This window comes from Juglans microcarpa x Juglans regia, chromosome 6D (assembly GCF_004785595.1).
Source record: "Juglans microcarpa x Juglans regia isolate MS1-56 chromosome 6D, Jm3101_v1.0, whole genome shotgun sequence".
NCBI classification, from domain to species: Eukaryota; Viridiplantae; Streptophyta; class Magnoliopsida; order Fagales; family Juglandaceae; genus Juglans; species Juglans microcarpa x Juglans regia.
Window position 1 is genome coordinate 2,792,117 of NC_054604.1, and position 27,838 is coordinate 2,819,954.

Below are 27,838 nucleotides of genomic sequence, written 5' to 3' on the forward strand. Positions count from 1 at the left end.
CTCTCTCTCTCTCTCTCTCTCTGTAAACCTCTCTTGCGATCTTCACCAACGAGCGAGGCTCCGATCGTGTTTTCGTTTCTTTCTCCTCGAAGAACTCAAAATCTTTTCTCGGATTTCCTTTCTGTCTAGGGTTTCTTCGAATCACCTGGAACCTATCTTCGTCTCAGGCTAGTCGAATTCTCTCCCAGTATCGTTTTTTTAGTTTCTCTTTATCGATGCTATTTTATGTCCGTGTTCTTTTTGATTCCCGACAAATCGTATGAGAGGAAAATTGCACGCTCTGGCATAGGAATGGAATAGAGAACTCACTGACTTTATAATACTATCATTCTGCGAAATGTGTTACGAGATATTCTCGTGTTCTTATTTGGGTTTTTCGTGTCTCATCTGTACCCTCTGCTTCCTCGGTAGCTGAACGGAGCATTCCGGGTTATGCTACATGTTACTTTGGGATTTTTTTTCTTTTCCAAATCAGGATTATCAATTAATTTTTGGTTTAAATTTGTATATTGTGTTAAACATGATATGTATTTGCGTGCGAAATGAAGGATTTTGTATGCATGGTCGGTAGGTTTTTCTTTTGGAGGATTGATTTCGTAGCTGAGTAAGAATCACGACTAGTTTAAACATGCTTTTTTTTTTTTGTATGTGAGTGGCGGTGTGTGGATCAATTTATATCATTTTATTAGTCTTTTTATAATTGGAAGGATTGGGATAGTGATCAATATTGTAAAGGCGTTTGAATAAATGTTTCTTTTAATTATCTTATGGAGCTTAGAAGCAATGCCTTTTCTCCTACGTTTATTTTGGCGCTTTCAAATTTCATGCAGTATGAATGTGAGTTTCAAACTGGGAGTCTATCAATCACACTTCTAGTAAGTATCTCTTGGCCATAAGAAGAAATAAAATTTAAAAAATGCTAGCATAAAGGATTACTTTTATATAGGTTCAAATTTTTTGAAGGTGTGGGGGAAGACCATTGTACGGGCAGTGAGCAAGGACTTGGGGCAGAGTTTAAAAGAAAGGTTAGTCCTGTATGAAGCGGAATTACTATACACAGGGTTTGAGATGAACCTTGTATGATGGAGACTATTGTTAAGTTGAGCTGAGTCTAGCTAAAAGGATGTTGGAATGAGATATTAAATAGGAGTCTGGAGCATAGTTGTTTATGCATGACTGGGGAGGCCGAGATTGTACTTGTGTGCCTGCCAAACTGGATTGAAAAGAAAGTTGTTGCTCCTTCAGTTGATCAGTTGAAGAGAATGTGGGGAATGATTTTGAAAGAAATTGGGAATTGAGCTGAACTTAGAACATCATATTCTTGAATCATGTTTAACATTTGAAATGGTATTGAATTCTACTGCAGCTGGTTAAATTGAATCCTATTGCGGCTGGTACTTTTGAATATTAGAATAGAATTTGCTGTTTCAATGATATGCAATATGATAAATAAAACTATGTATATCTTTTGGCACAATAGGGCATCTAAATGGTATGAAATCTTTTAGAAAGTGGGGCAGTTTCTGGAAGAACTGAATGCCAATGAAGAATTGAATGAATATTTAGCTCTTGGCTGACTTGGAGGAAGTCTAGCTTAACTAGTTTTCAAGACTATGGATATGTCCCGTATACTTGGGCTTTTTGCCTCCTTTTGATCAATAAAATTTTGTTTACGATAAAAAAAAAAAGTTTTCAAGACTATGGATACAAACTTTTCTCACCACAATGGTTTCTGCTTTAGTTGGAATTTGCTCATATAATAGGAACAGTCGTAATTTATGGATGATGATGTCTATAAATATCCATGTAGTTGCTTTAATGAGGTTTATATGTATCCCTGTAAATGCTTTGTATGTTCTTAACTTCATATTCATAATTGCACCATCTTATATTGATCAATCTGCTTTTCTCCTATCCTCAGGCTGAATCAAATTGTTTGAATGATTGTGCAACAGCAGTTTGACCATGACGTCAAGTATGTTGAGTGGAGAGAGAAGGTATCATTTCATCTCTGCATCCTGACCGCTTTTGCTATGGGACCAGTGGGATCTTTTCCTCTCAACTTCCTCTTAATAGCTTCAGCCTTCTGTTTTGAGGATCCATATTGCTCCAAGAATCCCAGACATTTTAGCACTTCTTTAATTTCATTAATGGGTGAAAGTGCAACATCAACTGTTTAGGGGTGAAATTTTAGCTATTAACTGTTGATAAGAAACAATATACAGTTAATGGATTATATATCTTTAATGCCTTCTTGTAAAAAAAAAAAAAAGAGAGAGCTCTTATGCTTTTATTTTACATATATACGATGGATGGGAAATAGGGGTTTTCAGTGTAAAAAGGATTGGGAATATCCACTAAATACTCATTAACCAGGGCTGTGCTTATAGGAGTGATAGATGGTAATAGGTTTTAAGGTCATAGCAAAAAAGCTTTTCCACTTGTTTGAGATTAATAGTCTCAAACCTCTGCTAAATTTGTATCATCAATTTAAGTTACTATTCGTTTATTCATTTTTGAGAGTTGTGTTTCTTTCTCCAAGACATGGATGTCAATGGGTTTCATATTTTGTTTTATTTTTTTAAATAAATCTCCACGCTAATTTTTTTTTTTGTGCATATATAATATCTTGTTAGACCTGTCAGGATGCAACTTAGTAGTCAAATAGTGGGCATGGGATGAGTTGTAGACCCTTACATCTTGGGTTTGGTTCTGCACAAGGAGTTTTATTGGATTACTTGATGCACAGTTTTGACAGGTGGAATTATGTATCTGGGGTTTTCTACCCGAGGATGGGTCTGAAAAGGCCCTACCTTGGTGATGTTCCACCTCATCAATAGGTCTTGTTAGAACAAGGCACTGGGTAATTTAGTTAAGTTTTTTAGGCATGATGTTTTCAAGGCCTCTTCATTTTAGCATTGCTTGCTTTAAAGATGAGCCCGTTTTCCTTTTTTTTCATGGATTTTGTTGTTTCCGTTGTTGTTTTGGTAATTTTTTTTTATTTGTGTGTTTAATCATCCTGGTTGGTTGTTGAAAAGAAGAAAGTGTGTTACAATTGTATCTATTGTATTTATTTTATTTGTATGGGATATTTATCTCTCTCTTTCTCTCCCACAATTTTGCTGCCCGATTTCAGTATAATGTGTCCTTTGTATCCCATTCAGTGTAATTGATTAGTCTGACTAATAGTTTGGTCTGCTTTTGTATTTAAAATCAAATTATGCAAATTGTATATGCCGTACATGCTTGAGAATACTTTAGACAAATTTGGTTCTCCATTTTTTTGACGCTGTAACTGACGTGTATCCTCAAGTTGTCATCTAAAGATCCCAATGCTCTTGCAGATGGGCTACTTCTACAAGAAGAGGTGGCAAGACAGTTTTGGGGAAAGTTGCAGTTCCAAAACCCATAAACTTACCGAGTCAAAAGTATTTGTTTGCCGCCGCCTTCTTTATCGCTCTCTTTATATGGATGCATGGTTTTTTGCCCTAAATTAATTGTTTTCTCTCTGTTGATTTAAGGTTAGAAAATCATGGTCTGGACCCAAGTGTGGAAATTGTTCCCAAGTAAGTTGTATATCCATCAGTCTGGACAACCTGACCCTATGTGTTTGAGTTATGATTTCTACCGCATAAAATTATGATGCTGTTACTTCAAGTCTTGATTATGAATTCCTGTGTTACTTGACTTCATTTTATGTTTAATAGGGGCACCCATAGCTGGGGAAGTAGACCATCTTCTTCGGCATCAAATGCCTGGGGGACAGTGTCTCCCAGAACTGAAGGTGGTACTGGTTCACCAAGCCATCTTAGTGGCCGTCCTTCATCTGGTGGAAGCAACACAAGGCCATCAACTTCCAGTAGTGATAGAGCTCATGAACCTAATGCTAATGCATGGGGCCCAAACTCTAGACCATCATCAGCTTCTGGTGCATTGACTTCTAATCAGACCGTGCTGACATCATTGCGCCCTCGCAGTGCAGAAACTAGACCGGGTAGCTCACAGTTATCCCGATTTGCTGAACCATTGCCTGAAAATACAGGGGCATGGGGTGCTGCTGGGACTCCAGAGAAATTGGTATATCTTTTCATAAGCTCATTGTTTGAATCTGTTTATTACAAATAATTAAAGATAAGTACGTTTACTTGTCAGTTCTCCTACTATAGGATATGCTGTAGCAGCAATATATCATTTCCTCATTAATTTATGTACTAAAGTTTGGACGTTAATTTATTGAGCATGTTATGTTGGCAGGTTGTGTATACAAATCCTTTTCAACACCCTTCACTGAGGTTGTAGATCCCCAAAAGAATTTCTAAAGCAACTCATATTTAGGAATTCAATGTGAAATTTGTTTGTTTTGGGTGGATTTTCAAATAGGTTTTGGATGAGAATTCTGTGATAGATGGCTAGTGCTTTTCACCTTCTTTTTTTTAATTCTTTTTATTTTCAAGTGTGATGTATTAATTTCTTTGTAGTGTATTGTAGGTATCATATCGAATAATTTGTTGTCTTAATTCTTAAGCCTGCCACAAAATAAACATGAAGGAAAGGAATACATATGAAAACATAGTGTATTTAGTCAACTCATCATCATTTGAAGCTTCATATAGTAAATTCCGAAAGGGGGAAAATGATAGAGGTCAAAAGATAGAAAAAATAGGTTCACATAGCTAATGGTCTTTGGGCCAAATTGCATCTCCTCCCTCAATAAATATGCCATGGTGGGTAAAGTCTTGGGTTTAGTCCCATACAGGTACACAAGTTGTATTTGAAAAAACAAAAGATCTAGAATGCCTTTTGTGCAATGCCTATATAGGGAATATTCTATAGGAATTTACATTCAACTGGATAGTGTCAAAATTATCATTGTGATTTTTTTTTTTTGATAAGTAAACAATTGTATTAATAAGAATAGGCATAGCCCAAATACACAAGATGGTATACAAGAGGTAACACCTATTGTAACATACGGGTCTAAATTTAGGGTTTAAAACTAGTATTTTACTTATTCAATTATCGGTATTTTAATTTCTTTATATTTATTTATTTATTTTAGATTTTATTTTCTTTGTGGTAACAGATAGATCGATTGGGTGTTTCCTTTCCTTTTAAAAAAAAAAAGAAAAAAAAAAAAAAAAAAATATGCTATCCACTTAGTCCCCATGCCAGTTTCGGTTTCCAGAGTTTGAGCAACTCCAATCAAACCTTTCAAAACTCAACCAATCTCTCCACGTCGCTTCCTCCCATCGCCTATAAAAAGACCCTCAAGCCTCTGTGATTCACACAGTGTGAAATCAAGAGAAACAACCCTCCCGCTAAAACCTTACCTCTGCCCAACCATCGTCGTCCACCCCGGGACGTCAGAGCCCTACCCACGGCGCCAGAAAACGCCGGCCAACTCAACCCCGTCGAACCCACCCCTCAGGTAAGCTCCTGCCGCCGCGCGCCACCTCCCTCCCTTTCGGTTGTTTGAGTTTCAAACCCATATCTCTCTAAACTCTCGCTGTTTCTCTCTCTCTCCCTCGCTCGGTGTCGCACCACCATAGGGACCCCCCAGTCTCGTCGCCGGTCGCTTTCAGCCACCTAGAGCCGCCGACGCCCTCTGCTCTCCCTCGTGAGCATCGCGCAGCCTCTTTCTCCCGTAAGCCTCTGTTTCACGTCTGCTCCTTTTGTTTTATTTTCCTTTCTTTCTCGTTCTTTTTTTCTTTTTTCTTTCTTTTCTTTCTTTTCTTTCTTTTCTTTCCTTCTTCTTGTTTTATCCCGTGTGCTTCAGTTCCCAAAAAGAGCCTCTTTAATTCGGTAATTCCATGCATGCCTTGTGACCGTGAGGATGTAATTCCCTGAGCCTCGATTTCTTGGAGCCTTAAGTCAGTCAGATAGTATAATTCTCAGAAATACATTACCTTTACATGGGCTTTATCTAATTGAATAAATTCAGCATTTAGACACAAGTTTTATTAAAGATTTTTTTTAAAGATTTCAAAGCATTTGTTGGAGTCTATTAGTAGTTAAATTCCTTATACGTATTTAATTACGTAGAGTATTACGACACGTTTTGCTAGGAAGTTATTAACGTCTAGAACCTCGTTTAGGTAACGCGCTACAAATTGGAAATCAGGAAGCAGCGCTAAGAGGTAAATAGTATGATCGTACAAATGCACGCGTACTGTGAATATGATTGTTCTTATTGTTAGGTATACATATTATTGTTATGTATAAATAAATGTGATGTGCTTATGATTGCTAACTACGCTACACTAAGAGGCAAGTCAAGGTTAGTTACTTTACAATCTTGATGAAATATGAGATTATACTTGAGTGAATGAATTTATTGTTGATTGATTTAATGTTACTAAATTCACATGAAAGACATGAAATGTTGAAGTTGTAGTTCAAAGTCAAGTATGCCATGTAATAGTCAGATTATGCAAGCCATGTTCATGAAATGCTTAGATTGTACCTATACCATGTTTGTGTAATACTTAAACCATGTATGCCATGTTCAAGTAATACTTGGATCATGTATGCCTTGGATCGTCTTAGAACCTTCATAGCATGTTATGTAATATCACGTTATACTATGCCATGCTAAAGTATACAAGAATATGCCATGCCATGTCATGTTACGCCATACCATGTACAAGATTATGCCATGTTAAAGATGTTCATGAAGCAAATCCCATGCATTAAGAAAGATAAGAAACGTAACGGTACCACGGACTCAAGCGTGGTTAACCACAAGTTTAGTGAAACACGGACTCAAGCGTGTTTCACTTCATGATATGCAAGTTTAGTGAAACACGGACTCAAGCGTGTTTCCCTTCATGATATGCAAGTTTAGTGAAACACGGACTCAAGCGTGTTTCACTTCATGATATGCAAGTTTAGTGAAACACGGACTCAAGCGTGTTTCCCTTCATGATATGCAAGTTTAGTGAAACACGGACTCAAGCGTGTTTCACTCCATGTTATGCAAGTTAAGTGAAACACGGACTCAAGCGTGTTTCACTCCATGTTATGCAAGTTAAGTGAAACACGGACTCAAGCGTGTTTCACTCCATGTTATGCAAGTTAAGTGAAACACGGACTCAAGCGTGTTTCACTCTATGTTATGCAAGTTAAGTGAAACACGGACTCAAGCGTGTTTCACTCCATGTTAATACAAGATAACTTGGACGTTATGCATTCACAATGACATGTTTGGATTATATATGCTCCCGCTTATATTAATAATGAAAATGGGTGCCATGTAAATCTGTGACGATATATGTATGTAAAGTCTTCCAGAAAATCATGTTACGTATTTGATTGAAATCCATGAAGTTGTGTGCACGTTCGTAAGGGTATCCTAGAGATGAATTGTATGTTAGGCAAGGACCATATTTTTACGATATGACGTACTACTTACTGAGTATTCAACTCATTATTTTTGTGTGTTTCTTGTTTCTTCCATGTCTGATTCTCGCAGATGATGCCTATGATGATGAAGAGCGGAATGGCCAGGAGTAGATCTAGTATCAAGACTTAGGGCTGAATAAGTGATTTTATCACCAGAATTAGATTTCTTTTATGTCATGCATAGGATTAGTTATGTTTCGTTATATTTCGTTCAGTTTCCAAAACAATCATGTTCAGTTCAGTTTTAATGTTTTGATGAATTTCAATAAATGAGGTAATTCAGGATATGAATCTCTCTACCGGGCATTATGTTTTAAATGTTGGTAATATCTCTATCCTAAGGGAATGGGGTGTTACAAATGGTATCAGAGACAGGTTTAGAGATTCTGTAGACTTTAGGAGATATGATTCTAGTATAGAAAATACCTAGGATGACTCTTGGCCAGCTCGAAGTTCAAAAGAAGTTATCTACTATCATGATTGATGTTGTTGGTTTGTTTTGCTTGATTGAATGATTGAATTATTACTTGCTTATTGAATGATTGAATTATTACTTGCTTATTGAATGATTGGTGTTGTTAGATAATGGCACCGGCTAGGCGTAACGTGCAACCTGAAGGTTCCTCGGAACCTCCACCTAATGAACCTGAGGTGATAGCTGCTGCTGCTACCAGACTTCTCCGGTATTTTGTTGACGAAGAAGGCTTGGTAGCCAAGAATCCTAGGGGCGGTTGTACCCTAAACCAGTTTACACAGCAGCATCCTCCGACCTTTGACGGTAGAGCAGAAGCACTTGATGCAGAAAGCTGGATCAAAAGAATTGAGAAGATTTTCAGGGCTCTGTTTTGTACGGATGAACAGAAAGTGGAGTTTGCCACTTATATGCTGGCAGATGAAGCTGATGAATGGTGGACCTCCACAAGGGAACTTCTACTGCTCGAACTTAATGATGGGGTATCCATTACTTGGGACCGTTTCAAACGGGCATTCCTAGATCGATATTTTTCCCCCGCACTCCGTGAAGCAAAAGCTAGGCAGTTTCTCGACCTAGTGCAGGGAACCATGACGGTGGAACGTTATACCGCGACTTTTGTGGCATTATCACGGTTTGCTAGTTATCTAGTTCCAGACGAGGAAAAGAAATGTGAAAAATTTGAAAGGGGCTTGCAACCGAGAATTCGTAGTCGCCTGATACCCTTGAGGATTCGTAATTTCACCGACTTAGTCACACGAGCTACCCTGGTTGAAGAAGACATGAGGGCAAATGCAGAACTTTTCAACCAGAGAAAGCGCCAACAATCCCTACCTGAGCCCAATAGAAACAAGAAGCCTACTCCCAGCTACCAGCCACGTTTACCTCAGAGCCTTGCGACGAATCCAGTCTGCCAGACCTGCGGGAAGAGGCATCAAGGAAATTGCCTAGTAGGCCAGAATGCCTGCTTCAAATGTGGGCAACCAAACCATATGGCCCGAGACTGCCCAAGGAACGCGCCGCCTCCAGCTGCAAAGAATGGTCAGCGGTCTACCGCACCAGCTAGAGTGTTTGCCCTTACCCCAGGGGACGCAGAGACGGCTAGTGATGTGGTTACAGGTACTATTCTATTATTCTCCCGTTATGCTACCATTCTTTTCGACTCGGGTGCCACACACTCTTTTATAGCACGTACCTTTGTTTGTTGGAATGAAAGAGTACCAGAGAGTCTTGAGTGTGCACTGTCTGTTGCAACACCTACTGGTGAACATATAGTCTGTGATACCATGCTTAGGAACTGTCCCATAAAAATTAATGGGAGACTTCTCCCAGCAGACTTAGTGATTTTTGAGATGCTGGGATTTGACATAATCTTGGGAATGGATTGGTTGTCTCGAAACCACGCTTGTGTTGATTGTTTTAAAAAGGAAGTGGTTTTCAAACCCCCGGGCGAGGAGGAATTCAGATTTTGTGCAGGGAGAGGAGTTGCCCCACCTCTATTAATATCAGCCTTGCAAGCAACGAAGTTACTAAGACAAGGAGGGTCAGGATTCCTGGTTAGTCTAGTAGCACCACCTGCTGAGGGACCGAAGCTTGAAGATATCCCTATAGTCAAGGAATTTCCGGATGTGTTCCCAGAGGACCTTCCAGGGATGCCTCCGGATCGAGAGGTTAACTTTTCAATCGATATCCTACCAGGAACGGCACCTATATCAAAGGCACCATATCGGATGGCTCCGGTCGAGTTGAAGGAGCTTAAAGGACAATTACAGGAGTTGTTGGAGAAGGGTTATATTCGCCCTAGCGTATCACCATGGGGCGCACCGGTCCTGTTTGTGAAAAAGAAAGATGGTTCTATGCGACTCTGTATTGACTACCGAGAATTAAACCGGGTGACTATTAAAAACAAGTACCCACTACCCAGGATTGACGATCTTTTTGACCAGTTGCAGGGGGCCCAAGTTTTCTCCAAGATTGATCTGCGATCGGGCTATCACCAACTTAAGATTAAACCGGAAGATATTTCGAAGACGGCGTTTAGAACGCGCTATGGGCACTATGAGTTTTTAGTCATGCCATTCGGTTTGACGAACGCTCCCGCCGCCTTCATGGGCATGATGAACAAAGTGTTCCGGGAGTATGTCGATCAGTTTGTTGTAGTCTTCATCGACGACATTCTTATATACTCCAAAAGCCAAGCAGACCATGAGTACCACTTAAAAGTTGTGTTACAGATCTTAAGAAAGGAGCAGTTGTTTGCGAAATTCAAGAAGTGTGATTTCTGGTTGCAAGAGATTACCTTCTTGGGTCATGTTGTGTCAAAAGAAGGAATTGCAGTAGATCCGTCGAAAGTTGAAGCGGTTGTGAAATGGGCCAAGCCAACCAATGTGAGTGAAGTCAGAAGCTTCTTAGGACTGGCAGGATATTATAGGAGGTTTGTTGAGGGGTTCTCCAGTATTGCAGCACCGATGACTAAGCTGACTAGGAAAAATGAGAAGTTTTTGTGGACAGAAGACTGTGAAAGAAGCTTTCAAGAGTTAAAGAAAAGATTAGTGACAGCTCCTGTACTCACGGTTCCCTCAGGCAATACAGGATTTGTTATTTACAGTGATGCCTCCCTCCAGGGATTGGGTTGTGTCTTGATGCAGCATGGGAAGGTTATCGCTTATGCCTCAAGACAACTCAAAAGTTACGAAGAGAATTATCCGACACATGATTTGGAACTTGCAGCAGTTGTGTTCGCCTTAAAGTTATGGAGACACTACCTCTATGGGGAGAAGTGCGAGATTTATACAGACCATAAGAGCCTAAAGTATTTCTTTACTCAAAGGGACTTGAATATGAGACAACGCAGATGGTTAGAACTTTTGAAAGATTACGACTGCAACATCAACTACCATCCAGGTAAAGCTAATGTAGTGGCAGATGCTCTAAGCCGGAAGTCCTCCTCCGGTACCCTTGCTACTATGTATACCCCACAGAAGCATATTTTATTAGATATGGAACGGGCAGGGATAGAGATGGTTATGGATTCACAAGCACGGTTGAGTAGTTTGACCTTGGGATCAACGCTGATGGACCAAATAAAGGCTGCCCAATCTACTGATTCAGACTTAGCGAAGATCAGAGGAGAAGTCCAAGAAGGAAGAAGGCCCGAATTTACTATATCCGGGGATGGCACCTTAAGGCTCAAGGGAAGAGTATGCGTTCCAAAAGTTAAGGAAATCAGAGATGTAATCTTGAGAGAGGCTCACCGCTCACTCTACACTGTTCACCCAGGTAGTACTAAGATGTATAGAGATTTGAAGCAACAGTTCTGGTGGAGCGGTATGAAGCGCGAGATAACCAGCTATGTGGCTCAGTGTTTAACTTGCCAGCAAGTCAAGGCAGAACATCAGAGGCCTTCCGGACTTTTACACCCGCTCCCTATACCGGTTTGGACATGGGACGAAATTGGTATGGATTTTGTGTCGGGTTTTCCTAAGGCACCAGGTGGACAGGATGCAGCTTGGGTAATTGTCGATAGGTTGTCAAAGACAGCTCACTTCATTCCGATTCAGATGACGTACTCTACAGACAGATTAGCGGAACTGTATGTACGCGAAATCGTTAGATTGCACGGAATTCCCTCTAAGATTGTGTCAGACAGGGACACTCGTTTCACTTCGACTTTTTGGAGGAGTGTACAGAAAGAGTTAGGGACAGAGTTGACTTATAGTACAGCCTTCCACCCTCAAACCGATGGACAATCAGAAAGGACAATACAGATATTGGAGGATATGCTTAGAGCCTGCATGTTAGACTTCAAGAGTAGCTGGATTAAATACTTACCCTTGATAGAATTTGCGTACAATAATAGTTACCAGGAGAGCATTCAGGCTGCACCATATGAAGTTCTTTACGGCCGCAAGTGCCGGTCACCTCTCTATTGGGACGAAGTGGGAGAACGTAGAACCTTGGGTCAGGAGATTATCCAAGATATGCATGAGAAAATAGCAGTTATCCGGAAGAAACTTGCCATTGCACAAGAGCGACAGAAAAAGTATGCGAATCAGAGACGGCGAGACTTGCAATTTGAGGAAGGAAGCAAAGTATTCTTGAAAGTGGCACCAATGAAGGGAATCATGCGATTCGGTAAGAAAGGCAAGCTAAGTCCAAGATATTTAGGTCCTTTCGAGATACTAGAAAGGATCGGAGCTGCGGCTTACAGGTTAGCCCTTCCACCTCAGTTATCGGCTATTCACGATGTTTTCCATGTCTCTTTGCTTCGAGAGTATGTTCCAGACCCCACACATGTACTTGAGTACGAGCCTCTTCAAGTTCGCGAGGATCTGACTTATGAGGAATTTCCAATCGGGGTTCTTGCACAAAAAGCTCAAGCACTCCGCAAGAAGACCATTCCGATGGTCAAAGTGCTTTGGAGCAACCATACGGAAAAAGAGGCCACCTGGGAGCTAGAAGAGGACATGAGGATCAAATATCCTTATTTATTCGACTAAGGTACGTTATCTCGAGGACGAGATTTCTTTTAAGGAGGGGAGATTGTAACATACGGGTCTAAATTTAGGGTTTAAAACTAGTATTTTACTTATTCAATTATCGGTATTTTAATTTCTTTATATTTATTTATTTATTTTAGATTTTATTTTCTTTGTGGTAACAGATAGATCGATTGGGTGTTTCCTTTCCTTTTAAAAAAAAAAAGAAAAAAAAAAAAAAAAATATGCTATCCACTTAGTCCCCATGCCAGTTTCGGTTTCCAGAGTTTGAGCAACTCCAATCAAACCTTTCAAAACTCAACCAATCTCTCCACGTCGCTTCCTCCCATCGCCTATAAAAAGACCCTCAAGCCTCTGTGATTCACACAGTGTGAAATCAAGAGAAACAACCCTCCCGCTAAAACCTTACCTCTGCCCAACCATCGTCGTCCACCCCGGGACGTCAGAGCCCTACCCACGGCGCCAGAAAACGCCGGCCAACTCAACCCCGTCGAACCCACCCCCTCAGGTAAGCTCCTGCCGCCGCGCGCCACCTCCCTCCCTTTCGGTTGTTTGAGTTTCAAACCCATATCTCTCTAAACTCTCGCTGTTTCTCTCTCTCTCCCTCGCTCGGTGTCGCACCACCATAGGGACCCCCAGTCTCGTCGCCGGTCGCTTTCAGCCACCTAGAGCCGCCGACGCCCTCTGCTCTCCCTCGTGAGCATCGCGCAGCCTCTTTCTCCCGTAAGCCTCTGTTTCACGTCTGCTCCTTTTGTTTTATTTTCCTTTCTTTCTCGTTCTTTTTTTCTTTTTTCTTTCTTTTCTTTCTTTTCTTTCTTTTCTTTCCTTCTTCTTGTTTTATCCCGTGTGCTTCAGTTCCCAAAAAGAGCCTCTTTAATTCGGTAATTCCATGCATGCCTTGTGACCGTGAGGATGTAATTCCCTGAGCCTCGATTTCTTGGAGCCTTAAGTCAGTCAGATAGTATAATTCTCAGAAATACATTACCTTTACATGGGCTTTATCTAATTGAATAAATTCAGCATTTAGACACAAGTTTTATTAAAGATTTTTTTTAAAGATTTCAAAGCATTTGTTGGAGTCTATTAGTAGTTAAATTCCTTATACGTATTTAATTACGTAGAGTATTACGACACGTTTTGCTAGGAAGTTATTAACGTCTAGAACCTCGTTTAGGTAACGCGCTACAAATTGGAAATCAGGAAGCAGCGCTAAGAGGTAAATAGTATGATCGTACAAATGCACGCGTACTGTGAATATGATTGTTCTTATTGTTAGGTATACATATTATTGTTATGTATAAATAAATGTGATGTGCTTATGATTGCTAACTACGCTACACTAAGAGGCAAGTCAAGGTTAGTTACTTTACAATCTTGATGAAATATGAGATTATACTTGAGTGAATGAATTTATTGTTGATTGATTTAATGTTACTAAATTCACATGAAAGACATGAAATGTTGAAGTTGTAGTTCAAAGTCAAGTATGCCATGTAATAGTCAGATTATGCAAGCCATGTTCATGAAATGCTTAGATTGTACCTATACCATGTTTGTGTAATACTTAAACCATGTATGCCATGTTCAAGTAATACTTGGATCATGTATGCCTTGGATCGTCTTAGAACCTTCATAGCATGTTATGTAATATCACGTTATACTATGCCATGCTAAAGTATACAAGAATATGCCATGCCATGTCATGTTACGCCATACCATGTACAAGATTATGCCATGTTAAAGATGTTCATGAAGCAAATCCCATGCATTAAGAAAGATAAGAAACGTAACGGTACCACGGACTCAAGCGTGGTTAACCACAAGTTTAGTGAAACACGGACTCAAGCGTGTTTCACTTCATGATATGCAAGTTTAGTGAAACACGGACTCAAGCGTGTTTCCCTTCATGATATGCAAGTTTAGTGAAACACGGACTCAAGCGTGTTTCACTTCATGATATGCAAGTTTAGTGAAACACGGACTCAAGCGTGTTTCCCTTCATGATATGCAAGTTTAGTGAAACACGGACTCAAGCGTGTTTCACTCCATGTTATGCAAGTTAAGTGAAACACGGACTCAAGCGTGTTTCACTCCATGTTATGCAAGTTAAGTGAAACACGGACTCAAGCGTGTTTCACTCCATGTTATGCAAGTTAAGTGAAACACGGACTCAAGCGTGTTTCACTCTATGTTATGCAAGTTAAGTGAAACACGGACTCAAGCGTGTTTCACTCCATGTTAATACAAGATAACTTGGACGTTATGCATTCACAATGACATGTTTGGATTATATATGCTCCCGCTTATATTAATAATGAAAATGGGTGCCATGTAAATCTGTGACGATATATGTATGTAAAGTCTTCCAGAAAATCATGTTACGTATTTGATTGAAATCCATGAAGTTGTGTGCACGTTCGTAAGGGTATCCTAGAGATGAATTGTATGTTAGGCAAGGACCATATTTTTACGATATGACGTACTACTTACTGAGTATTCAACTCATTATTTTTGTGTGTTTCTTGTTTCTTCCATGTCTGATTCTCGCAGATGATGCCTATGATGATGAAGAGCGGAATGGCCAGGAGTAGATCTAGTATCAAGACTTAGGGCTGAATAAGTGATTTTATCACCAGAATTAGATTTCTTTTATGTCATGCATAGGATTAGTTATGTTTCGTTATATTTCGTTCAGTTTCCAAAACAATCATGTTCAGTTCAGTTTTAATGTTTTGATGAATTTCAATAAATGAGGTAATTCAGGATATGAATCTCTCTACCGGGCATTATGTTTTAAATGTTGGTAATATCTCTATCCTAAGGGAATGGGGTGTTACACCTATCTAGGAAGAAGAAATGGAAACAAGAAAGTTATGAAAACCAAGACCATTAAAATCTACAGCTATGGCTCAAAGAAATAAAGTTCTAACAAGTGATCTAAGTTCCTCTAATGAGATCTCCTTGTCTTCGAACATCCGATCATTACTCTGTTGCCAAAGGCACCATAGAATGCAAATAAAAAACATCTTCCACATAGTTGTGATTTGTGGAATACCTCCTAGATTTGTCCAACTGGACAAAAGTGCAACCACGGTAGCTAGCATAACCTAGGCTAGCTCTAATCTACAAAAGACATCATCCCATAATACTCTAGCAATCTCACAACGCAGTAGAAAATGATCTACAATCTTGCCACTTTTCTTGTACATGCAGCACCAATCTACTATGATCACCCTACGTTTCCATAAATTATCCATCGTCAAAATCTTACCTAGAGAAGCTGTCCATAAAAAAAATGCCGTTTTGGGAGGCGCCTTAGTTCGCCAAATCCTTCTCCATGGAAATTGATTGTTCTGCGATTGTGTGAAAGATTTGTAGAAAGAGCAAATCGAGAATTTTTGCTTACTTACGGGTGCCAACCACAACGTGTCAACTCCTTGATCGGTCTGTCTCAAGGAGTACAGAAGGCTAAAAAATTCCTCAAAGTTGCCAACTTCCCAATCTTGGGCTGCCCTAGTGACGTTGATGTTCCGTTGGACTTGATCACCAGATATCACCATAAGATTAGCCACTGAAGCTTCTTTCTCGCAAGCAATCCTTAAAACTACGGGGAATAAATCCATAAGGGTGTTATTTCCACACCATAAGTCACTCCAAAGGAAATCTCGATGAAGTTTCTCAATCCTGGACGCTACACTTGTTGGAATTGGGAATAACGATAGGAAATACGTTGGTAAATTAGACAGTGCTTTTGATTAAGGTGATCCTACCACCTTTCAACAAGTATAATCTTTTCCAACCTGCCAATCTATGTTCAATCTTCTCAATCACTCTATCTCATATTGATTTAGCCCTTGAGATTGCCCCTAACGGAAGACCAAGGTAATTCATGGGAAGAGAGGAAACCTTATATCTAAGGGTATTAGCCAACCACTGGATGTTGTGAACATTGCCGACTGACACCAACTTTGATTTGTCAAAGTTCACATTCAAACCTGATGCCGCTTCAAAACAAAGTAAAAGCAAAGAGAATATGAAGACCAATTTAAAGCACTAGTCATTGCAATCAAGGTGAGCCACACGCTTGAAACCAAATCTAAGTTTAAAAAAAGTAGGGAGTTAAAGAATCTTTCTTGGGCAATCAACTACGATACTAAGGGAGCTAGCTCAAGTTGAGGGAGAGTTAAAGGGAGGGCTTTGTGAAGACGTTCTCGTAGTGGGATGTAGGGGATGGAGTCGGGGAGGTGTATCGATAGTTTTCCAATTCGGGCTTGGTGTATTTTGGGTAGGTTTTCATGGGCTTTTGGGTCATTAGGGGCTTTCTTGTATGGGCTAGGTGTTTTTCTTGTATATGTCTAGTGTACTTGGTTACTCCTATTGATATATATATATATAATATTATTACTTATAAAAAAAAAAAAAAGTGCCCTCAGAGCCCAAATATGGTGTTCTACTTTACAAAATATTAGTGTATCATCTGCAAACAACAAGTGAGAAATGTTAAGACACCCCTAGTGGGGTCACCAACCTGGAATCCATCCACAAAGCCACTGTTAACCAAGGTCAAAGTCATTTTTCTAAGTGCCTCCATAACAAGGACAAAAAGAAGTGGGGACAAAGGATCCCCTTGTCTTAGGCCTCGGGAGTTGTTGAAGAAGCCAACAAGACTGCCATTTACTAGAATTGAAAACTTCACCGTTGAGATGCACCATTTGATCCACGAGCATCATCTCTCCCCGAATCTACACCTCCCAAGCCAATAAAGTAGAAACTCCCAGTTGACATGATCATAGGCCTTCTCCATATCTAGCTTGCATAGGATCCCCGGTTGGCTAGATTTTAAACTACTATCTAGGCATTCATTGGCGGTGAGAACTGCGTCCAGAATTTGCCTACCCCTTACAAAAGCATTTTGGGATTTTGTAATGATCTTCTCCAAATCCTCCCCTAGGCGGTTTGCAAGTACCGTGGAGATGATCTTATACACACCATTCACAAGGCTAATGGGTCAATAATCCTTCACTTCCGATGCCCCAATTTTCTTCGGAATAAGTGCAATAAAAGTGGCATTGAAGATTTTTTCAAATTTTCCTACCTAAAAAATTCGTGGAACACCTTCATTAGATCCTCCTTCACCACATCCCAACAAGCTTGGAAGAATCCCATAGAGAATCTGTCAAGGCTAGGTGCTTTGTCCTTGACCATTCTCCTCACCACACCATGAACCTCCATCTTGTCAAATGGCCTCTCCAACCAAGAGACATTTTACTGCTTGATGGACTCAAAGACAAGTCCATCAAGCTTTGGCCGCCACCCCACTTGTTCGATAAGCAAGTGTTCGACAAATCAGCAACATGCTCTCGAATCACAGGGGCCTCCACATAAACCACACCATCGATATTTAGCATCTCAATAGTATTGGTTCTCCTATGAGAGTTGGCGACTGTGGAAGAATTTCGTGCTTCGATCCCTTTCTTTCAACCATAATGCCTTTGATTTTTGGTGCCAAGACCTCCAATAGGATAACCCTCTGTAATTCTCAAACTACCTCTGACTTTCAAGATAATTCTTCCAAGGAAAGAATTCGACCCTCTTGTATCCGCCCTAACTCCTATAGCTCCTCCAACATGGACTTTTTTGTAGTCACCTATAGTGCCTAAGGATTGAGCATTCTAAAGCTTTAAATTTCTTTTTAATGTTTTTAGTTTACCTGCAAGGACAAAACTAGGTTTGTCATGAATCTGATAAGAAGATCACCATTGTCTAACCTTATTTACAAAACCTTTGGTTTTCAGCCACATATTTTCAAACTTAAGTACCGACACCCTCCTTGAATACCACCACAATCCAAAAAAAAAAGGGAAATGATTCGAACATAGGCAAGGCAACCTCTTTTGACAAACATCCGGATAGTGAGTTTCCCATTCCGTTGAAACTAAAAATCTGTCCAATCTAAACCGCGTATGATTGTTGGACCATGTGAATGCTTCACCTATGAAGCGAATATCCACCAAACTCTGCTCGAAAAGAAACTTTGAGAATTACATCATTGCTGGTCACATCGTACTTTTTCCTGAACGTTTACTTGGGAATCTTATAGCATTAAAGTCACTACCTATATACCAAGATAGTTCCCACCAGCTATGAACTCCCACTATTTCTTCCCATAATAGTCCTCTGTTGTTGTCCAGGTTTGACCCATAAACACTAGCAAAAGCCTACACAAGTTGTCTTCCACATTCTTAAAGGAACATGACACTGTGTATTCCCCTATGAATTCTTCCATTTTCTCCACCACCCTTCTATCTCACTTAACTAGAACACCTTCTGAAGCCCCATTAGATGCAAGATAAGCCCAATCCACATATGTATAGCTCCATAAGGTTTGAACAATTCTTCTTGGAATAACTTTCAGCTTTGATTCTTGGAAGCACACAATATTTGCCTTCCACTCATGAAGTAAATTTTTTATCTAAAGACGTTTATTGGCCTCGTTGAGCCCTTGAATATTCCAAGAAAAAATTTTAGGCTTCATAAAGAAGGTGCTAGCTCATTCCCTCTTGACTTGAGCTGCCCTCATAGTTAAGAGACCAAGTTAGTCTCTTTAGTTCCCTCTGTTTTTTAGATCTTGATTTCTTGATTTGAGCAAGACCAACTACAATGGCAGTAAGCAAAAGCGATGAATTGTTCCTCAAAACTCACATTCCATCCTTATATATTGTTGAATTTCCTTCACCTTATGTATAATCTAATCAGAAGCTCTAAACTAACCTGGTAACATTTAGTTTAGAGGTATGGGCTCCTCGACCATGTCAATCCCATCCCTAGTTGCCTACTACGAATCCAATGGCGTCCCGATCTCCTTTTCGACAAATATATTACTACAATCTCATTCAAGGAAGGCCTACATCGAAATTAACATTTGTGAGGGCCCAACATCAGCACTGTAGGCAGATCTCACACTGGGCAACATCACCATTGTAGGCAGATCTCGCACTGGGCAGGTCTCTAACCACGTTCACCTGTTGTACAACCTTTGCTAGAATACCATCAGAGATTCTAGAGCAACCACATTCCTACTACTCATCGGGCCACGTCCAACTATTGGGTAGATTTTCGGCATTGTGGTGTGCTGAGAATTCGACCCTTGGTGGCTAGAAAGCGTTTGAAACTGTTAAAGAGGCAGTTGTTGTCGCCTCCCCCGAATCTCTGCTGCTAATTGATGTTGTCTGGCTGTGGTGTGATGGAGAAATGACCCTTGTGTTGATGAATTGTTGGGGACCCTTTTAGAGACATCTGCCGTTGTCTCCCCCACCATCGGCGTTGCCCTCTAGGCCATCGTCGAGGGTTCCTTGGTTGGTCACGTAACAAACGGAACCTTTGTTGACGAGGTTGCTAGGCTCCTGTCGGTGGAGGGGCTCGGAGCACCACCCTCTCTGATTCTCCACATTGGTTGGGTCTCGAGCCTTGCCTTGCCTGCGTTATGCCCCATGGGCTAAGGCCCCAAAGAGTGGTCCACTTGTCTCCTTTGCCCATTTGCAATACTGGGTCCAACTACCCCCGAGCCCAGGCCCACTTCTCCCACTTTGAGCTGACGAATTGTTTTGGACTTACTAGTCCATTTATCTCCAATCCTGGGTCTAAACTAAGCTCAGGTCGAAGCCCTGCCCTTACTCCAAGCCCAGGCAGAAGCCCTGCCCTTACTCAGCACACTGTAATTAGAAATCAGCCTTCTCCTGGAGTGCCTTTAATTGAAACTTCACATCCAACAGCGTATAGTGTACGCCTTCCTTTGCTAGACCGACAACAAGCTTGCCACTGCCACCTTGAGCGCTAAATGTATCTAATGTAAGAGGAGCTTTGTTGGTCCCATGCCCGTTACCTAGTCTTGCAGAGGCTCCTCTCCGAGCTGCAATGGCACCATTGTTGCCACCCCTATTCCACTCACGGGGTTGTAGCGGCTTCTTTAATGGTACTAGAGTCTCCTTGTATGAACGTATTTACGGCTGAAGCTCCGCTACCAATGGTATCATAAATGCCCCTTCATTTGCAAACTCCCGCAGTGCCTCTGCCATCCTCCTCCATCTCTTCTGGTATGAAACTAAAACTATGCCTGTTGCCACCTCCATATTCCTCTACCGCCAAGTAATGACCACGAGCATTTGAACATCGTTGTGCTATGAAACTGCGATTTCCTTCCCTTACCGTAGTGTATAAGTGTTTTTTTTCCCCCTTCAGGCAGCCCTCTAGTAATTTAGCAAACCACTGCACCATGGACAACCCCATCCTCAGCTCATTCACCACCTTCCAGCTTCTCTCGGTTATTATCAAGAGGCTTCCATCCTTTGATAATGAAAAAACTTTTGATTCTATCACTAAATGTTTTGAGAACCCCATTCTATCACACAATCACCCAAACAAACACAACACTCAACCATAACCTCGCCGTTACAAACCACCAAGCATCATCGGAGAAAAAATTTTCCTCATCTGAGTTATGGATGTACGGAGAGAATATAGCACACACACACACACACACACACACACACACACACACACTGCCTTTTTTCTTATTTTGAATATATTCTTTGACTTAATCCTTTTTTCCGTTGAAGAAGTCAATAACCATATCATCATTAGCTAGAGGTGTATTGGGAGATCTTCGAGGATCACTTGATTTATGGAATATTCTATATGAATTTACATTCTACCCGTTAGTGTCAAAATTATCATTGTGAATATATTCTCTGACTTAATCATATTTTTCTGCGACATCAACAAGTCAATAACCATATCATCATTAGCTAGAGGCTTATTGGGAGATCTTTGAGGATTACTTGAATTAACTCCAATTAGTATGGTGATCTTGATTTTTTGTTGGTTATATATTTTTCATTTGTTGTCTAGACTTATTGGAAGACCATTGAGGATATCTCAAATTAACTGCGATTAGTATGGCGGTCTTGATTATTCTTTGCTAATGTGTTTCCCTTTATTGGTTGCTTTCTCTCTCTGGCTGATGCCATTTGGAGTGGCAGTAGTTTGAGAGCATAAATTATGAGATATTCTCACACTGAATGGTAGGGATTCGGTATTGGGCCACATTTTTTACACTATATGCTCTATTCATAGCCAGTCTGCGGCTTAGTTTTTTTACATCTCTGTTTATTCTCTCTCTCTCTCTCTCTCCCTCTCTCCCTCTCTCTCGGATAGTTGGATATATAATTTTTATCTACTGTCATACATGCAGGGGGCAATGGCACCCAAGAACGATGGGTTTTCTCTGTCTTCTGGAGATTTTCCTACACTGGGTTCAGAGAAAGATAATTCTGGCAGGAACATTGACTCACAAGGTTATATTTAACTTCGAATGGCTTTTTAATTTTTATTTGGTTTCATGTTTATGATTTTTAGTGATTGTCATGACTCATGACAGGTAGGGAGAGTACTTTTCTCTTTTTTTGATTGTTTTGCATCATGTCTTTACCTACTGTTTTAAAGCTTTAAGAATAGAAGTATAGTTATTTCATCAAACTGAATTTCATGGAGAATTTTAGTCATGTTGGTTATACAAGGTTTATTTAAATCTTGCCTTGTTTGTGAGATGCATGGCAGATGACTTATTCTCAGTTTTATGTTATTAGTTGCTTTAGGCCCCGTTTGGATTCGGAAAATGTTTCATCTCATCTCATCATTACAACTTTCTCAAATTTCCATACAAAATATAATAAACAATTCAACTTTTTCAAATCTCAATTCAACTTTTTCAAATCTAAAAACAATAATAATATTCTAAAAATATTTTTTTTTCAACATTCACCTTTCATCTAAAACTATCTCACCTCATCTTTGAATCCAAACCAGTCCTTAGTAGAATATTCAAATGCAATGCTTTGATTGCTTGGTCAACTGTTGATTACAGACCACAGTTCTCATGGCCGACCTGTCTCATATTCTGGTGGAGTAGTATTGCCGAAAGAGGGGAACGGGGCTTCTATAGTTGGTTTGTGTGCATTCAGTCAATTCACATGCTGTTCATGAATATGTTGAGATCCTGTTCCTTATGCCAATTTCTGTTCTGATGTCTAGCTTTGTCTTATTTTATATCAGGTGATGTTTCTATGGATGCAAATGTGAAAAGTGGTACTGCAAATTCTTGGGGAAGAGATAAGCGTGAGGACGCCGTCCCGTCTAGTGTGGAGAAGTGGCAGACTGATCCACAATCATACCCTAATCCTAGTATTCCTCCTCATCATTTTGAAGCTTGGCATGGTCCTCCAGTAACTAGTCCTCCAGGTGGTGTTTGGTTCAGAGGACCTCCAGGAGGTCATCCATACGGACCTCCTGTTGGTCCTGGTGCCTTTCCCATGGAACCATTTCCTTATTATCATCCTCAAATGCCAGCTACTACTCTTGCCAATCCACAGCCAGGCCCCCCACCTGGTGGTGGACCAAGGGGACACCATCCTAATAATGGAGATTTGTACAGACCTCATATGACAGATGCCTATATTCGGCCAGGTATGCCAATCAGGCCTGGCTTTTACCCTGGTCCAGTTGCATATGAGGGTTATTACAGTGGTCCGATGGGATACTGCAATTCAAATGACCGGGATGTTCCATTTATGGGAATGGCAACTGGCCCCCCAGTTTATAATAGGTACTCGACCCAAAATGCTCCCAAGTCTAGCAGTTCACAGGGAAGATCTGGTGGATATGGTTCTGCTGGCAAAACAATGGTTCCAGAACACATGGAATCTGGTCATCCTCATGATACACGAGGACCATATAAAGTTCTTCTGAAGCAGCAGAATGGTTGGGATGGGAAGAATAAAGAGAGAAAATGGGAGGGTACAATCTCCACCGATGCTGCATATATTGAGAAGGCGGACCAACCAGGAATGTCTTCATGGGAGAATGACCGGAGGTCAGATTACAGAAATGATGTGGAAATCAGTTTAAGACAGATGACACCCAGTCAAGAAAATTCTAGTCAGACTTATGATGACCGACGCTCTTCTGTACCTGTCAAAGTCAAGTCTCCCAAAAGTGTGGGAAATATGAAGGCAAGTGATGACATTTCAGCAAGTAACTTGGAATGCGCATCCTCCAGTTCACCAGAAATTCCAGGTTCTGTTTCAGCTGTTCCAAAAGATTCCACTCTGATTAAGAAAATTGAGGGATTAAATGCAAAAGCTCGGGCTGCTGACGGACAACATGATATTACATCTGTTTCTAGTTGGGAGGGGCAAAAGAATAAGTTTTTGGTTCATAATGCCAAGGCTACCCATCCTGCAGATGAAGGTGGTAGGGGTTTTGTGCATACTGAGAGAATCCATGCCACTAGAATCACAAATCCTGCCTCTCGTGAAATTGGTGTTTCTGTTGGAGATAAAAGCCTTGAATCTATGGCTGCTGGTGGAACAACCATCTCCAGGTTTCTTATGCTTCTTTTATACGTCCACCAAAAATGTATTACTTATTTCTGATGTTCGTAAAAGACTAATTTGCAGATTTGCAGATCTATCCATGATATGCAAGGCAGAGGGGTAATCATGGTAAGGGAGGGCACAATAGCCTGGAGGTTGATGGGTGGCGGAAAAAGGCTGAAGTGATAGAGACTCCAAGTGTTGTATCAACTTCATGGTCCGAGACTAATTCTACTGTTCATGTTCATGACCACCATACATCTTTTGAGGCTTCTGAAATGTCTATGCTATTCCCTCAAGCAAGGGATGAGAGAGAATCTGCTCCTCCTGTGTTTGATCCAAGTGATTATCAGGCACAGGTGACATTTTTGTTTTATTTATGTTCCTGCTACTTTCTATGCTTTTGGAGATTTACGTTTTTGGTGTATTCTGTCAGCATACTAAGTTGAGAGAGCGTGAGCAACGCGCCAAACAACTAAGGGAGGAGGAGGAAGAACGGACAAGAAAGCAAATGGCCAAGGCTCGTGCAAAACTGGAAGAGTTGGATAGGCGTAAACAATCAATGAAAGGGCCAACTCAGAAGTCAGAAGCTTCAAGTGATGCCATGCAGATCAGCGAGGGCACCAGTAGAGTTGTGCAATCCCCGGATTTGTCCAGTGAGCTACCTCCAGAGAAACCTAAGAGTGCTAACAAGGAATCTGTAGTTCAGAATCAATCCGTGTCATTGCAGCATGATGCTGATAGTGCTGATGTTGCTCATCATAATGATGCTCCCCACATTCAGGATGGTGATGCCCCAAGGCAGAAGCGTATGGGCTACAAAGAAAAGCAGAGTCTGGAAAAGAACTCTAATGTAATGTCAATTTCCAGTAGTAATAACGAGGCACCAAAAAACCATACTGATGCAGCGGGTAAGATCACAGTGTCAGTTGGTGAAGTTGCCATTGAAATTGCCCCAAGCCGCCAGTCAAACTTGCCTCTGAACTCAAATGCAGTGCCTGGGTCCTCAAGCTTTCTTATGAATGCAAATGCAGTGACAGAGTCGTCCGTTTATCAGAGAAAGAAGAATAACAGGGGTGGCAAGAACAAGCACAAAGTGGAGGTAGCATCATCTGTGGCTACTTCACAATCATTAGAAGCAAAAGAACCAAATCTTGTGAATGCTTCTCTTGAACTTGGCAAGCCAATTGTTTTTCAGACCGAATTGGATTCTAACTCAGTTCAGTCAGTAACCATTTCGAAGGATGAAAATCAGTTATTGGAGCATCGATCATCTTTACCATTGGAAGATTCACATGGTAGAGTGAACAGCCAGTGGAAAGCTCAGCATTCTCGTAGGATGTCAAAAAACCCACAACTTAATAGATCAGCAGAGAAATTCCATGGTGATGCTATCTGGGCACCAGTAGGGTCACAAAACAAAGCTGACGCAGATGAAGCCAGTCACAGAAATGTAGTTGAAGCCATTACTCCAATCATGAAGATTGATCATCAAGCGCAGGGTAACCCCAAAAATAAGAGGGCAGAAATTGAGAGATATATACCAAAGCCTGTAGCGAAGGAAATGGCTCAGCAAGGAAGCGTTCAACAACTGGTGGCATCTTCAGGCAATCAGACTACATCAGATGAGACCATTGGGGGAGCAGATTCTTCTTCTGGCACCAAAAGTAGGCAACCTGCTGGCTCAGCTGTGGGAAAAGTGGGGCTTGCTTTGGAGTCCCGGAACGGGGATGGTAGGCAGAATAAGCAGGGAAGAGCGCATGGGTCGTGGCGGCAACGAGGTTCAACAGAGTTGGTTGGTGTGCAGAGTTTGCAAGATGGACCTTCATACCCTGGTCAAAATGTTCAAAACTCTGTCAAGGATTACCAAACTCAGAAGCTGGATGTAGGTTTGGTGAAAGAGCAACAAAAATATTCTGATGAATGGAATGCCCCTGATGGTTGTAACATTCCCGACAATTCTGATTCTGTTGCAGAGGTTGCTGTTACTGTCATAACAGATCAGGGAGTAACGGGCAGAGCAAGACGCCATCCATTCAAGGGGCAGAAAGGTATGGGGAATAATAATGATCTTGATCAGAAGGAAAATAGTATTGGCGACGCGGACAAAATTGATACCCAATTTTCCTCCTTTGAAATGACTCAAACACACTTGCCTACCACTTCGAAAGATAATCGAGGTACTGGGGAACGTTCAACAGCTCATTGGCAACCCAAATCTCAAACATTTCCTGCTAATAGTCAACAAGGAAGCAGAAACAATAGTGTTCGAAGTGGAGGTCCTGGAGTTGTTTGGACAAACAAAAAGGAGTCTACTCCCCAGGGTGCTGCTGTACCACTAACACCACTACATGACAAGAGAACTGGTGAAGGTGTGTCCCCACCTTGCCATGATCAATCTCCCTCTAAAAAATTCGATGCAGAAGAAGCATTAGGTGCTGTAGGGCATCGAGAGGCAAAAAGAGGGAAAAAAGTAGGTTCCCTCAAGGGACGTCCCCACTCCCCAAACCTAGTTCCTGTCGGCCCAGTTGAACAAGCTCCTGGAAGTATGGATGTTAGACATGAGCAACGGTCATCATCCGGATTCCGGAAGAGTGGAAACCAAAATAATAACCGTTTCGGCAGGGTGCACGAATCTCGTGGGGATTGGAACTCATCTGGGCATGATAGCAAACATAATAACCCACCCTCAAACTGGGACAGGCAGAGGCCCAATTCACATTACGAGTACCAGCCAGTTGGCCCAGACAACAATAACAGATCAAACATAGCCGAGGGATCGAAAGATGGAATCCATAATACAGGTCCAAGGTTCAGGGAGAGGGGTCAGAATCACTTGAGGCATGGTGGGGGGAACTTCTATGGAAGGCAAGGTGGCACTGATAGAGTAGGAGCCGACTACGAGTAGTGGGAACTGAAATTCTGCAGTGGTTTTTGTTTGGTGATAAACGACTCAACTCAGCAGTGTCTGGATCCATGATGTTTTCAGGTAATTGTTGTATTTTAGACAGTTGTATCTCTAACAGAATATTCAGTCGTAACACTTCTAAATGTTTTGATTAAGATTTCAATTATTTTGGGTTTCAGCTGTCCATTATCAATTCATTCCATGTGTACGTTGAGCAGGGCTTGGAGAAAAGATGATGATGATGATGGGGCAAAATATTATTGAGATGGTGGTACTACTCGCATTTGGTTAAATCCTTCTCTTATTTTTGAAAATATTTCTGATCTACCCATTGTAACTTGTTCACACGGTTGGTTTTCCATGGAACCATTGATACCTTTCTTTTAAGCCCTGTATTGTAGTGACCGTTATATCGTTGATATGGAACGTCAGAAAGGAATGAAGTGAGGTTTTCTGGTTCCTCGTGTATATATCTCAATTTCTGGTTTTGTATTGTGGCCTGTGGTGCCAAAAATTCATTTTTCAATTTGGCTTTTTTTTTAGGTGCAATCCCTTGTCAGTTACAATAATGATGAGGCTTCGGTTTGGAGATCTAACTTCCCTGATGATTAGTTTTCCGAGACTCCCTCATTTCGGCTTTTGACTTTTAAAAATTCCTGATGGGGTTTGTGGCAGCCGGACGGGGGCACCCGTCCTCCCATGCCCCACTGGCCACACCTTGCTTGGGCGGCAAGACACTTGGCCGTTAGCTGCTGGGATGTGGGCCCTTGCCTGCACCAAAATGACGACGTTTGGAGTTTAGCTAAATATTATATAATGAAAATGAAATTCTAAATCTTTGTCTTCCTCTCTTCTCTCTCTCCCTCCGTGGTTCTCTTTTCTTCTCCTCTTCTCCGCTTTTTTTTTTTTCTTGAAGGCTAAAGCTTGTGAAGTTGTGAGTCGTGACTATGAGACACAAACATGGTGTTTCAGACACCCACGAGTCATTGGCCACGACGTGGCTGTGGGTTTGAGGCCACAAATAGTCGTGAGATTTGCAAAGAGGCTCAGGACCATTCGGGGCTGTGGTTCTTTGCTTTAGACCCACGGTCACATTGTGGTCTTGATGGAGCAGTTGAGATTTTATTTT

General features: G+C 41.1%; 1 protein-coding gene across 1 annotated transcript; it reads left to right on the forward strand.

Annotated features, from left to right (window-relative positions):
• The first annotated feature begins 240 nt into the window (after nucleotides 1-240).
• LOC121234606 (protein MODIFIER OF SNC1 1-like) lies at nucleotides 241-27,168 on the forward strand. The gene is given in 12 exon segments (XM_041130605.1): nucleotides 241-598; nucleotides 1,920-1,997; nucleotides 3,345-3,428; nucleotides 3,522-3,566; nucleotides 3,708-4,077; nucleotides 21,623-21,725; nucleotides 22,295-22,375; nucleotides 22,483-23,809; nucleotides 23,894-23,916; nucleotides 23,919-24,160; nucleotides 24,238-26,790; nucleotides 26,928-27,168. Coding segments are annotated over 10 exon segments (4,779 nt in total). The 5' UTR covers nucleotides 241-598; nucleotides 1,920-1,965; the 3' UTR covers nucleotides 26,710-26,790; nucleotides 26,928-27,168.
• Nucleotides 27,169-27,838: the final 670 nt, after the last annotated feature.